Here is a 14,980-nt window from a genome sequence, read left to right as displayed (position 1 = left end):
CCGGTGGTCTGTCCAGTATTTAAGAATCCACCTTGCAATGCAGGGGATGAGGGTTCGATCCCTGGTGGGGAAACTAATATTCCCACATGCCATGGGGTAACTGGGTCTGTGTGCTACAACTACTGAGCCTGCATGCTCCAGAACTGGAGTGCCTCAGTAGACAGCAGAGCTTCACAGCAAGAAAAGAAAGTCCAAGTGCCACAAAGAAAGATCCCACATGAAGCAAGGAAGATCCAAAACTAAGACCTGAAGCAGCCAAATAAATAAATAAATATTTTTTTTAAAAACCCACATAGAATGATAATCAGATTTTTAAAATACACCCTTTAAAAACCACTGTTTTGCACAATATAAAGACCTGTACTTACCTCCAAATATTGTTTTGGGGCAACCAGGTTGATCCAATCCTCCATTTGGGTAGAAGTCTATGTTTCCTAATGGTTCCTTGTAGCCCAGTGCTAAAAGAGAATATACTATGTTTTCAAATTACTTTGAACTCCTCCCATCTCATAGCTCATTTGCCCGTAACAGGATATAGGCAGGGATTGTCTTATTCTTGTCATTGCTGCTATTGTTGTCATTATACCTATTTAAATATTTTGTCCAAAGTTAGCTAGATAGTTAACCCACTCCAGTAGTCTTGCCTGAAGAACCCCATGGACAGAGGAGCCTGGCAGGCTACAGTCCATGGGATCACAAAGAGTCAGACACAACTGAGCGACTAAGCACAGCACAGCAACCAGATAGCTAGAAAGCAGAGATTCCCAAGTAAGAGACTAGGAAGCTGGTAATAGAATTTATGTCAGATATTTCTGAAAATGAGAGTTTTGGCCCTCATTCACTGCATCACTGATAAAATGAAAAGTTTCATGTTTATATTTGGCTGGAACACTCTTGTTGCTGGGTGCTTCCTGAGCCTCTAATTGCATTTGTGTAAGTGTTTAATGAATAAGAAACAGGAAACCTTCACTTAGTAGGAGAAACCCTTAAAATTGGGGCATCTGGGAGGGTTAAAAGGTTGGAAACTCTTCTAGAAAATGGAGACCTAGAAAATCATAGATAGATTTAATAATTGCTTATTCTGTTTAACCTTGTAACTCCAAAGTAATAAAAAATATCCTTGATTAAAAGATTATATATATGTATGTGTATATATATGTATACACACATATATAGTGTATCATTGCAATAATAATCATGCATGCTCAGTCATGTCTAACTCTTTGCAACCCTATGGACTAGAGCCCGCCAGGCTCCCTTCTCTGTCCATGGGGATTCTCCAGGCAAGAATACTGGAGTGTGTTGCCATGCCCTCCTCCAGGAGACTTTCCCAACCCAGGGATCCAACCCTCATCTCTTACGTCTCTTTACCACTAGTGCCACCTGGGAAGCCCACTATTACGTATTGAGACACTACATGTGTTTGTGGGTGTGATACTAGGGGTTTTATACAGTTTTCTTCTAATATTTGCAATGTCTGAAGGGTAACCATTGGTAAGTTCAGATGAAGTAAGTTATAGATGAAGCTTCTGGGGCTCAGAGGCTTATGGAACAAACATGACATCACCAGAAAGAATAAAACCTGGGGTTTGAGTCCACCTCTGCCTGACTGCAAAACTTATACTTTTTTCCTCATTTACTTTCTTTCCAAGAACAAAAAATAAATTACTCTGCGCCCTCCAGAATTGAAATGGCATTGAGGTACTGCATCCAAATTGCAGAACACTTCACACACTACATAGTCAAACAAGCTATTTCACAGAGACATTTACTCTAAGGCACACAATACCACCCCAGAGTGCCCATGATAGCCAGTCAAGGGTTTTTCAGGAGGTTGTATCACAAAGGGGATGTACTACTGAGTGACCCCTCTGTCATCCTGTCCCCTCTGCCCTCCCTAAGTGCCTACTCCAGCTCTCCTCCCAGACATCTGGATATAAAGACCCCTCTTGAACATCAGCCCAACCGCCACGTTATGTACCCAGTATCGAAAATGAAATCAACACCATGAAGATCTACAGAGAGGTGGAGAGGTATAGGCAGTTCAGAAATGCTCTGTGTGGGGACTTCCCTGGTGGGTCAGTGGCTAAGAATGCACCCCCAGTGAAGGGGGCCCAGGTTCCTTCCCTGGTCAGAGAACTAGATCCCACATGCCACAACCAAGACCCGGAGCAGCCAAATATATATATATATATACATATACATACACATATATATATATATATATATATATTTTTTTTAGGAAATGTTCTGTGTGGAAACACACAATACTTAACTTAATCTTTCAACTTAAGGAAATAATGAGAAAGAACAAACAAAACCACAGAAAATCATGCATCCAAACTGAGCTGCACTTATGGAAACATTGGTCCATGGTGTGCAAACCAGCCTCTCCTGGATGGGTAAAGGTGATCACTTTACAAGTAAGAGATGATGAGAAGGGCACCCCCACTCCAGGAGGTCCCAGATGCCTGCATAAAACCACTTCCCTTCATCTTCCTGTGGATTTGGAAGCCTGCCCTGTAGGTAAAGAAGGAATCTGGAGGAACCTGATCCACCTCTGCATGAGCATCCCCACAGGGAGAGACTCTTTGGGAGTTTGGGGAGGTGGGGATGGTCACTGACCCACAAGGACAGGAATGTTACCGTCTGTGTCAGAATGGATGACATCAACGAAATGTGCGTCTCTGGGATCTAATCTGTCCTCTGGAGGTTTCCCGTTGTATAAAGGGCCCGCAGGGTCCAGACCTGCAAAGAAAATAGAGTTGGCTTGGCAGCCCCACGCCATGAGTCACCTGCAGCAGCAGGCTTTTGATCCCTCCCTAGGAAGATGGTTCACAGGCTGCAGGGCACCCTCGGTGGTCAGGCACTCACATTCCCATCCTGCTCTGTCAGGCTCCTTTCCACAGACCCATGGCCTTTTCCCACAGTGGAGGTGGTTACCCTCGCAGCACCCCCTTGAGAATGCAGCCAGACTCCCTCCGGAGGTGTACCTTTTTCTTTTTGCCGCACCACGTGGCCTGTGGAATCTTACTTCCCCAACCAGGAATTAAACCCAAATCCTTGGCAGGGAGAGCTTGGAGTCTTAACCACTGGCCTGCCAAGGAATACCCTGGAGGTGTACCTGTGTGGGCCCCCACAGTAGGGAGTGCACAGACAAATGGGGACCAGTGACGGGGATAAACTGGTTCCTCAGGAAAAAAAGCATCCAAGGGTGCATATAAAAAGTAAACACAGTACTTATGTTTATCCCATTTTAAATAACCTAGAACTTTGCTTCTCTTCCTTGTTATTAAAAAAACTCCTTTATTGTTTCCATTTTTATTCACATTTACCAACTTACATCAGAAGCCTAGGAGGGAGGCAAGGCAGCTATTGTCATTCCTATTTTCCATGTGAATGAACTGAGGTTCAAGTGTCTTAACCGGAGCCACAGTCTCACAATGCAACCAGCTCTATCTGCTGAGCTTTTTATTTCCTTTAATTGGGTTTGGCAAACTGAGTGGGAAAGTGTGAGACTCACTGGTCAGGCCAGGCATTAGACCAGGTATGGAGGAGGGAAATAAAGTTGTGTGTGTCAGTTCCTGCACAATTAACCCACCCCATAAAGGCCTGAACTGATTTCTTGCTCTTGGAAAATGTCAGTGGGATGTTCCTCATCATCATTATGAAACAGCTGCCAAAACAAGAGAACAGCTCCTATGATGATGTAACCACACACTAAAAACACCAGAAGATCCCAAGTTCAGTTCAGTCACTCAGTCGTGTCCGACTCTTTGCGACCCCATGAACCACAGCACACCAGGGCTCCCTGTCCATCACCAACTCCCAGAGTCCACCCAAACCTATGTCCATTGTGTCAGTGATGCCATCCAACCATCTCATTCTCTGTCATCCCCTTCTCCTCCTGCCCCCAATCTTTCCCAGCATCAGGGTCTTTTCCAATGAGTCAGCTCTCTGCATCAGGTGGCCAAAGTATTGGAGCTTCAGCTTCAACATCAGTCCCTCCAGTGAACACCCAGGATTGATCTCCTTTAGAATGGACTGGTTGGATCTCCTTGCAGTCCAACCAACTCTCAAGAGTCTTCTCCAACACCACAGTTCAAAAGCATCAATTCTTTTGCACTCAGCATTCTTTATAGTCCAACTCTCACATCCATACATGACTACTGGAAAAACCATAGCCTTGACTAGACAGAACTTCGTTAGCAAAGTAATGTCCTGCTTTTTAATATGCTGTCTAGGTTGGTCATAACTTTCCTTTCAAGGAGTAAGCGTCTTTTAATTTCATGGCTGCAATCACCATCCACAGTGATTTTGGAGCCCAGAAAAATAAAGTCAGCCACTGTTTCCTCTGTTTCCCCATCTATTTCCCATGAAGTGATGGGACCAGATGCCATGATCTTCGTTTTCTGAATGTTGAGCTTTAAGCCAACTTTTTCGCTCTCCTCTTTCACTTTCATCAAGAGGCTCTTTAGTTCTTCTTCACTTTCTGCCATAAAGGTGGTGTCATCTGCATATCTGAGGTTATTGATATTTCTCCCAGCAATCTTGATTCCAGCTTGTGCTTCCTCCAGCCCAGCGTTCCTCATGATGTACTCTGCATAAAAGTTAAGTAAGCAGGGTAACAATATACTGCCTTGATGTACTCCTTTTCCTATTTAGAACCAGTCTGTTGTTCCATGTCCAGTTCTAACTGTTGCTTCCTGACCTACATACAGATTTCTCAAGAGACAGGTCAGGTGGTCTGGTATTCCCATCTCTTTCAGAATTTTCCACAGTTTATTGTGATCCACACAGTCAAAGGCTTTGGCATAGTCAATAAAGCAGAAATAGATGTTTTTCTGGAACTCTCTTGCTTTTTTGATGATCCAGCGGATGTTGGCAATTTGATCTCTGGTTCTTCTGCCTTTTCTAAAACCAGCCTGAACATCTGGGAGTTCACAATTCACATATTGCTGAAGCCTGGCTTGGAGAATTTTGAGCATTACTTTACTAGCATGGGAGATGACTGCAATTGTGCGGTAGTTTGAGCCTTCTTTGGCATTGCCTTTCTTTAGGATTGGAATGAAAACTGACCTTTTCCAGTCCTGTGGCCACTGCTGAGTTTTCCAAATTTGCTGGCATATTGAGTGCAGCACTTTCACAGCATCATCTTTCAGGATTTGAAACAGCTCAACTGGAATTCCATCACCTCCACTAGCTTTGTTCGTAGTGATGCTTCCTAAGGCCCACCTGACTTCACATTCCAGGATGTCCGGCTCTAGGTGAGTGTGAGTGATCACACCATCATGATTATCCGGGTTGTGAAGATCTTTTTTGTACAGTTCTTCTGTGTATTCTTGCCACCTCTTCTTAATATCTTCTGCTTCTGTTAGGTCCAGACCATTTCTGTCCTTTATCAAGCCCATCTTTGTACAAAATGTTCCCTTGGTATCTCTAATTTTCTTGAAGACATCTCTAGTCTTTCCCATTCTGTTGTTTTCCTCTATTTCTTCTCACTGATCGCTGAGGAAGGCTTTCTTATCTCTCCTTGCTATCCTTTGGAACTCTGCATTCAAATGAGTATATCTTTCCTTTTCTCCTTTGCTTTTTGCTTCTCTTCTTTTCACAGCTATTTGTAAGGCCTCCTCAGACAGCCATTTTCCTGTTTTGTATTTCTTTTCCATGGGGATGGTCTTGCTCCCTGTCTCCTGTACAGTGTCACGAACCTCCGTCCATAGTTCATCAGGCACTCTGTCTATCAGATCTAGTCCCTTAAATCTATTTCTCACTTCCACTGTATGGTCATAAGGGATTTGATTTAGGTCATACCTGAATGGTCTAGCGGTTTTCCCTGCTTTCTTCAATTTAAGTCTGAATTTAGCAATAAGGAGTTCATGATTTGAGCCACAGTCTGCTCCTGTTCTTGTTTTTGTTGACTGTACAGAGGTTCTGCATCTTTGGCTGCAAAGAATATAATCAGTCTGATTTCAGTGTTGACCATCTAGTGATGTCCATGTGTAGAGTCTTCTCCTGTGTTGTTGGAAGAGGGTGTTTGCTATGACCAGTGCATTCTCTTGGTAGAACTCTGTTAGCCTTTGCCCTGCTTCATTCTGTACTCCAAGGTCAAATTTGCCTGTTACTCCAGGTGTTTCTTAACTTCCTACTTTTGCATTCCAGTCCCCTATAAGGCCCTACTAACAAGAAACTTAACCTGGAATGGAAAAAGTTTCAAGGGATGTCCCCAAGTTTTTATCTATGAAGGTCATTTTAAATGACATCTCCTATCCCCAGTGCTATAAAACTAAAGAGATAGCATCCTTGCCTTAGCAGTCCTGGTTCTAGCCCCAGTTTCTCCATTTCTCCTCAGCTAACACCCTAGATTCCTTGAGGTATATCATTATTTGCTTCCTTTTCTTATCTCCCTTCTTTCTCTCCCCCAATTTTTCTTCCTCTTCTGTCTGCTCCGAACTGAAACTGATGTGGGAGGGGGTGGAACAATAACCAGGTACCCAAGTCCATAGGATATCAGCACAGCATTTTATGGCGAGTATAGAAAAAAAGAGAGCAACCCAGGCAGTCAGGCAAGAAAAGGGAAATTTATTAGAGGAAAAAGAGAGGGTGACTGGCTCTTAAGGAGGACCAGCGTCCTCCCTTTCTTACAGAGTCCTTCTTACACCCCACCAGTGAAAAATTCTGAGGGGATGGTCACATAGCTGGAGGTCTGGAATCTGAGAAGATTCCACAGCTTGGAGAAGATAGGTGCCAGTGAGATAACAGGATGCCATTTGGGCAGTTTGGTCAGTCTCGAGGATCACTGTGATTTATTCTTTGTTTGCTTGGTCCACATAACGAGCCATCTTATCAGTGAGACCCCATGTGGACCCTATCAAGCATGAGAAACTCAGAACCTCAGAAACACCTTGCTGGGGAAGCCTCCCCCTCCTCACATAAAACAGCAGCACTTACTATCTGAGAAAATGAACAGTAAGAGCCTCAGTTTATAGCAGCCTCCAGATCCATGGCTGAAAGACTGGCTTACCATATAAAGTCCAAACCAGGGCAATTTCAAAAGTAATAAAGCTGCCATTAATAATTATGCCAGGACTGAAGACACAAATGAGGACTGTCACAGCAAATACATGCTCTCCTTAGAGAAAAGTCATAGCAAATGATCAGCTTACACTGTCAGCCAGAAATCATACTATCCTTAAAGAGCTGCATATTTTGTGTGAGCAGAGATCACTGGAGTCGGATAGACGTGACATGAGCCCCAAACCTAGCATTAACCGGCTATGTGATTTTAGGCAGGTTACTTCCCTTCTCTGAACCTCAGTTTCCTTATCTGCAAAACAGAGGTAGAATTAATTGCTACTTCAGAAGGCTTACCAAGGCATTCCTAGATCCGAATCCAGAATACTGAGATTATTACAGAACAGAAACAAAACCAACAAAATGGAGCGCTTTCTTGTTGCTCTGTGATCGCCAGCAAAGTGTCTAACTAGTGATCGCTGGCTTTGATTACAAAATTAACCAGTTTGAGAATCTGATGAAAGCCCTGGACCTCGGACCTCTTCCCAGGACAAACGTCCAATGTTTTACAGGTGGCTTTAGGGGCCTCCCTTACTCCCATCCCAAAGGTCACCATGAACTAACTCTCCAAGGCAGTGCTACCTAATAGAAATATAATGTGAGCCACATATATAGTTTAAAATTTTCTAGCAGCCACTTTTAAAAGCTGAAAAACAAAGAAAACTGATTTTAATAATGCATTTTATTTAACCCAGTTTATTTAACCCAATATAGCAGTAAAATTTCATTTCAATATGTAATGAATATAAAAAATCCAAAATTTAAAATATATTTAAGGTATGTTTTTAATATATATTTTTCATAAATTTCAAATTTCATGAAACTTTAATATATTTTTCATCACTTTTTTCATATTTTAATATATTCTAATATGTCTTTCATTTTTAATATGACATTTCATATATTTTGATATATTTTTCAAAATATTTTAATGTATTTTTCTTCAAAATCCAGTGTGTGCTTTGTACTTATAGCACATTTCAGTTTGTGTTAGCTACATTTCAGGTACTCGATGGTACATGCAGCTCATGGCTATTATATTGGACAACATAGATCTGTGGTCATTTTTTAATGTGTGGCATTCAGACCCATCTGAATCTTCTGGTGAAAACCACAGACTCCTGGGACTTCCTGGTGGTCCAGCGGCTAAGACTTCACACTCCCAGTATAGGGGGCCCTGGTTCTATCCTTGGTCAGGGAACTAGATCCCACATGCCACAACAAAGACCCAGTGCAGCCAAATAAATACATTAATTATTTTTCAAAAAGATAAGAAAGCTAGGCTTCAGTTACTATTTAAAAAATAAATAAAAGTACAGACTTTTGGATCCCAAGACCAGAGATCCTGATTCAGCACATCGGCACTGTATCCAACACTCCAAGGTGATTTTTATAAGAATCAGATTTAATGTATTATCAAGTGATGTAGGTATTTGACATGTTTTTAAATCTATTCATCTTCATTTTAAGAAATTAATGAAAAGTAATACCAGGAGATGTGCCTGGAGAGGAAAAGGAAAAGCAAGAACAGAAGACAAAAGGGGAAAGGAAAGAGATGAAGCAGACATTCTGGCCTAGATAGTTAGCAAGCAGAACTGCACAGTTCTTAGGAGCTAGGAGTGAATTATGTCTTTCCCTCCCCACAATCCAGTAATCCCACTCAAGAAGGGCAGTCGGAGGTGAGTGGGGAAGGGAAATGCTTTACCCCTGAGACAAGCACTTGGGAACAGGTGAATTTGATGTTGGAGCTCAGTGAGGATGAGGAACTGGGAGAACATGGGGCAGTCAGCTGCTGCTAAGTCACTTCAGTTGTGTCCGACTCTGTACGACCCCATAGACGGCAGCCCACCAGGCTCCCCCGTCCCTGGGATTCTCCAGGCAGGAATACTGGAGTGGGTTGCCATTTCCTTCTCCAATGCATGAAAGTGAAAAGTGAAAGTGAAGTCGCTCAGTCGTGTCTGACTCTTAGCCACCCCATGGACTGCAGCCTACCAGGCTCCTCCGTCCATGGGATTTTCTAGGCAAGAGTACTGGAGTGGGGTGCCACTGCCTTCTCCAGGGCAGTCAGAGGAGACAGAAAAGGAAAATTGAGCTGCAGACTGCGGGCTGAGTCCAGGTCACAAAGCAGAGCCACGCGGACCTGGGAAGGGAGGCTGGCTGGGGAAATCTCCATGGTCAGAGGCCAGATTACATTGTATTCCCATTCAAAGTAGTTGTGGGAACAGACTTGCTGGGTGGCTGAGGAGCAAAATTAATGGGTAGATAGAATAAGACAATGATGGGCTAGAGCCCCCAGCACTAGCACTGAACAGCCCATTTAGCTTACCTCTTCCCAAACTTTGTGGTCAGTGACATCAGGTCAGTAGCTTAATATCAGCCACAGTGGGAGTATTTACATCATGGAATCAGTAAATGCTATAAATTTATTTGTGTGTGTGTGTGTTTGTGTGGAGAGCTGATCAGCTTCTAAACACACCACTGGGAAAAGTCCCAGCTCCCAGAGGAGAAGCTCCCAACAGATAAAGAAAACAAGCTATTTGTCCTTTGTACCCAAAGGGAAAATGAATTTTTAAAAAGTAAACACGTGTTGCTTCCTAAAACATTATAGTAATAATTTTAAAAATTGAGTCCCTGATGGTCCAGTGACTAAGATTCCACGCTTCCGATGCAGGGATCCCAGGTTGCATTCCACATTGCCACAGCTAAGAGTTTGCATGTCGCAGCTAAAGATCCTGAATGCTGCAACAAAGATCCTAGATTCCCTGTGCCGCAACTAAGACCCAGCACAGCCAAATAAATAAATACTTTTTTTAAAACTGAAAAAACATTTTGCTTCCCTAGGAAAGCAGGTGAATAAGATGAGAGCAACCTTGGCATTTGGGGTGAAAGTAAGAAAAAAAAATAGCCCAGGAAAAAATATGACCTCAAGTACCAGGGTTAGAAGACACCCAGCTAATGTGGAGTGTATGTGTATATATGAGAAAGAGAAACAGAAGGGGCGGGGGTGTGGGGCCAGAAGACTAGCCCAGGGCCACGTGTCAGGTTAAGTACCACATTCAGTCCTGTGGCTCTAAAGGGTTACCTCTCAATTGTAGCTGGTTTGAATCATTTACCTCTTCCCTCCCTCCTTCCATTCACTTCTGCCTTCCAGATTGCCTAGATTGGAAATGGCTATCTCAGGGTAAGGATCAATTCTGGAAAAGATATGGATGGCCGGAAGCTTTGCCTCTCTGAAAGAGAAAGCCTCTCTCAGCCCTTCATCTGTCACCGTGGAAAGTTACTGAGCACTAGGCAAATGAACCCAGCAAGGGGATCTTTTTTTGGAGTTTCACCTGCTGTGTTTCTGAGAGTTTTCATTCAGTCTTGGTCTGAAAGCTGATAGTTACAGAGTTAGCTCCAGACAACATAATTCCCATCTCATTTCCTGCCCTAAGGCTCCAGCTTTATTTGGGGGGGCTCCAAAATCACTGCAGATGGTGACTGCAGCCTTAAAAGACGCTTGCTCCTTGGAAGAAATGTTATGACCAAGCTAGACAGCATATTAAAAAGCAGAGACATTACTTTTCCAACAAAGGTCCGTCTAGTCAAGGCTATGGTTTTTCCAGTGGTCATGTATGGATGTGAGAGTTGGACTGTGAAGAAAGCTGAGCGCCGAAGAATTGATGCTTTTGAACTGTGGTGTTGGAGAAGACTCCTGAGAGTCCCTTGGACTGCAAGGAGATCCAACCAGTCCATTCTGAAGGAGATCAGCGCTGGGTTTTCTTTGGAAGGACTGAGGCTAAAGCTGAAACTCCAGTACTTTGGCCACTTCATGTGAAGAGTTGACTCATTGGAAAAGACTCTGATACTGTGAGGGACTGGGGGCAGGAGGAGAAGGGGACGACAGAGGATGAGATGGCTGGATGGCATCACGGACTCAATGGATGTGAGTCTGAGTAAACTCCTGGAGTTAGTGATGGACAGGGAGGTCTGGCGTGCTGTGATTAATGGGGTTGCAAAGAGTCAGACACGACTGAGCGACTGAACTGAACTGAACTGAACTGAAGGCTCCAGCTATGCCTGGGACTATATTAGATATGTAGTTCAAACAATCTTGGATTAAATGAAAGGAAGGCCATCTGCTTGGGGCAAAATCCCCATCATGGGACATAGCTCTTTCTGTAGCCATAGAGAAATAAAGTCACTACCAAACTTTTCTATAGCATACACAATTTATAAAGTGTTTGCACATATTTTATTAAATAATAAATTTAATACTACTGAAGTCAGTTACTACTATGGTCTTCCCTTTGCACAAGAGGACATTTGCTCAGAGTGGTTAAGTAATTAGAAGAGCTGATTTGGAACCCAAGGATTTGGATTGCATGTATCATGCTCCCCCAGGAAACACAGTCCACAGGCTGGTTATCCTGAGCCCATTCACAGGAAGACTTACCTGTAATTCTTACCTGTAATTCTCCCCAGCTGGCCATCGTACATCTTTCCAACAAACCCAGCTATGTGGGCTCCTAGACTTACTCCAATCATGTAAATGTCATCCAGAGAAGCTCCTTCTGCCTAGAATTTCAAGAGGTCCATTGTTAAAAACTGTGAGGGACCAAGGAGTTGACAATACCTGGAGAAATTTCGTAACGGTTGACTTTGGAGAAACATTTCTAAGCACTTTATGTCCATTATCTTATTAAAATGTCACAACACCCCCACAAACTAGATGTTATTCTTTTGATTATACAGATGAGGAAACTAACTGACTGGGCTGAAGTCATCTTCCCAAGGTCAGACAGCTGCTGGGAGGGAGCAGGGCAGAATTCAAACTGGTCTGTCCAAATGCAAACCTGTGCCTTAATTTTTATGCCATGGTGTTTCCATTTGTGCTTCTTCTAGGAACCAAGCTGAGACATCTTAAAGCCTTCCCCACTGAGAAGAAGGGCAACCAAATATTTCAATGAACTCCTTTATCTTCATGCTGGCTTGGTTAATGAATTACTATGGAGAAGGAAGGAAGGAAAGAAAGGGGCAGGGCATACTGTCCATAGTCCTGGGATAGCTGGTCATGAGTCATTTTATTATTCCCTTTCCCAAGGGCTGTGGCTTAGCTGAGGAGCTCATGTAAAATTTATGTCACCCCTGGCCACAGTGGCCACCAGGTGTGGCTCTCTGAAATAGTCCCGATGTCAAATCACTTTTTATCAGATTGGGTATATCAGTTTTGGTTTGGGATAATCTGATCTCTAAACTTTTGGCATATCTAGGAAAAGGAAGAGCTATGGAACTTGAGGAAACTCTGAGCACTGAAGCCAGGAAACCTCTCCTACCCATTAGGTAACTTTATATGAGTTAGAAAAAGACGTCCCTTCCCCAGGACACCTTGCTGTCATTCACTAGAAAATTATTACGATAGATATATAAATCTACAGTGTCTACAGAGACAATGGTGGTCTGCAGATGGATTCCCTCTGCAGTGCACAACCTACACAACCATACCTATGGGCCTTCCCTTCAGCCCTTCCCTTCACCCTCCTGGGGGCTTATTCAAATACCATTTGCTAAACACTGCAAAAATAGTCCTCCTGATCACTGTAGATATATCTTGGCTTTAAATATCCAGATAATGAGCCAATTTCAATTTGGCTCTGAACCATCTAAGAGAATTCCTCCTTACCAACATTAGGTCGATAAATTCCTTCAAGACTGTTGCCACTTTTCTGGTCTTACTAGAAGCATGGTTGTACATTACAGTTGTAGCTCCTCGATTCCAATCAACAATAACCACATTCATGTCTTCTACAAACAGTAAACCCTCTACTAAGTCCTCTATCCATACTGGAGGAGAGCCGGTCGGCCTGAATCCATGGACCACAAAGGTGGTTTTCTTAGTCATGTTCAAGTTCCCCAAAACTGTGGAGTTGATGGCTTGTGCGCAGGTTGGGTTTCTCCTTGTGTAGAGCATCAGCTTCACATTTAGTCCCGTTCCAACCACTGCACTGTGAAAACTCAGTTTGGTGAATGAAGGACATGTTTCATCTGTGTCTGAAAATAAAAATTAGATGGTATCATGACAGTTCTTTCCTTAGACAGACATCAAACAAGAGTTCTGTCCTACACTCACTGGAGTTCTTTCCATGTGTCTTACAGTACCTAGCAAGAGGCTGGATCTAGTTGAATGAAGTTTAAACATCATATCTGATTTAGAGTTCATAAGTAGTGTCTTCTTTTTCACTCAGAAAATCATTTTTTGAAATCCTACCCTCTTTTAAGGTATAACCGAAAAGTTACCTTAGTGAAGCCTTCTCCAACTCTCCCAGCCTTAATTACTGTCTGTCCTTCAACCCAGAACTCCCCAGCTCCTCTCTGTGCCACAATGACAGCACAATGAAGACATTTTCAGGGATGTACTATGGATATTTCTTTATATGGATGTCTATCCCATAGGACTGCAGTCTCCTTGAAATGGTGGCTTATAATTAATCTCATATATCCATCACAGTGCCCAGCACATAGTAGACGACTTGGTAACTGAATCTGTGGGGTCCAAGCATCTTTCCTTGTCCACAGCTCCCAACTGCAACGGTGGTGGAGAACATGGTGTGTCTGGCTCTACACCTTTCAAACGCATCTGAAACTCTTAATCATGGTGGCCTTTCTCAGGCCTTTCCTTCTTTGCTCAAGCATCATCTTTAAGCATTCACCCTGCTGACTGGACTTGAAGAATGACCTTAAAAGAGAGCCTGGGGATGTAAAGAGGAGAGCTTAAGATGAGCTTAGAGAGCTTCCTTGGTGGCTAAGCGGTAAAGAGTCTGCCTGCCAAAGCAGGAGACACGGGTTTGCTGCCTGGTCCGGGAAGATCCCACATGCAACTAAGCCTGGGCATCACAACTATTGAGCCCGTGCTCTAGAGCCTGAAACCACCGAAACCCATGCACCCTAGAACCTGTGCCTCAAAACGCAGGAGCCACTGGCATGAGAAGCCCAAGCATTGCAACTACGGAGTAGCCCCCTCTCACAGCAACTAAAGAAAAGCCCATACAACAGTGAAGACCCAGCACAGCCATAAAGAAATAAATCAATAATAAAAAAAAAAAGAAGAGCTAGAGCATCTCATTATGGCAGAAATTGAGATAATGTTTAAAAACACCTGTGTCCTCATCCAGGGACACAGGAACCAACTTGAAGGGGCTTCCACTGACCAGATCTGGGATAATTTGAGGGCAACATAATTAAGGATGGTAATGAGTGATAGACCGCTTGCATGCCACCCATGTACCCAGCACGGCCACACACACACACAATTAAGGAGGCTTTGAAATCTCTTACCCTAGAAAAGACATGGTTAAAAAATGAGCCCCAGGGACTTCCCTGGTGGTGAAGTGGATAAGGATCCACCTGGACACAGGTTTAATCCCTGGTCCGGGAAGATTTCACATGCCATGGACCGACCACTGAGCCCACGCTCCTAGAGACTGTGCTCTGCAACAAAAGAAGCCCCCACAGTGAGAAGCCTGTGCACCCCAAAAAGAGTAATGCCCACCTGCAGCAACTAAGGAAAGCTCTGCAAAGCCACAAAGACCCAGGGAGACATAAATGAATAAATGAATAATTTAAAAAAATTGAGCCCCCAAATCACACATTCCTTCTTGTACTTTGTACTAGCTAGTAGATTGTGCAGTGAGGCCTGCTTGCAATGTAAATACTATCTTTTTCTTTTTTTTCTCGGCTTTCTTGAGACATAACTGATAAATAACATTGAGTAAGTTTAAGGTGTATGATATCACTTTATATTCTATATAGTAAGAAATGATTACCACAATAAGGTTAGTTAACACACTCATCACCTCATCTAGTTACCATGTGTATGTGTGAGAAGAGAACATTTAAAATCAACTCTCAATAAATTTCAAATATACAA

At 43.1% G+C, this 14,980-nt stretch overlaps 1 protein-coding gene across 1 annotated transcript in view; it reads right to left on the bottom strand.

Annotated features, from left to right (window-relative positions):
- Positions 1–14,980, bottom strand: part of LIPH (lipase H) — a 50,904-nt gene that overhangs the window by 22,424 nt on the left and 13,500 nt on the right. Inside the window, exons 2-5 of the mRNA XM_052646992.1 lie at positions 12,737–13,104; positions 11,523–11,631; positions 2,647–2,748; positions 369–458 (exon numbers count right to left, since the gene is read on the bottom strand). Of these exons, the coding sequence (XP_052502952.1) occupies positions 369–458; positions 2,647–2,748; positions 11,523–11,631; positions 12,737–13,104 (669 nt within the window). The remainder of the gene's footprint in view (positions 1–368; positions 459–2,646; positions 2,749–11,522; positions 11,632–12,736; positions 13,105–14,980) is intronic.

The sequence above is a fragment of the Budorcas taxicolor genome, chromosome 1 (genome assembly GCF_023091745.1).
Source record: "Budorcas taxicolor isolate Tak-1 chromosome 1, Takin1.1, whole genome shotgun sequence".
Lineage (NCBI taxonomy): Eukaryota > Metazoa > Chordata > Mammalia > Artiodactyla > Bovidae > Budorcas > Budorcas taxicolor.
The sequence above is the reverse complement of the archived record's forward strand: the minus strand, read 5'-3'. Positions and strand labels throughout refer to the sequence as shown.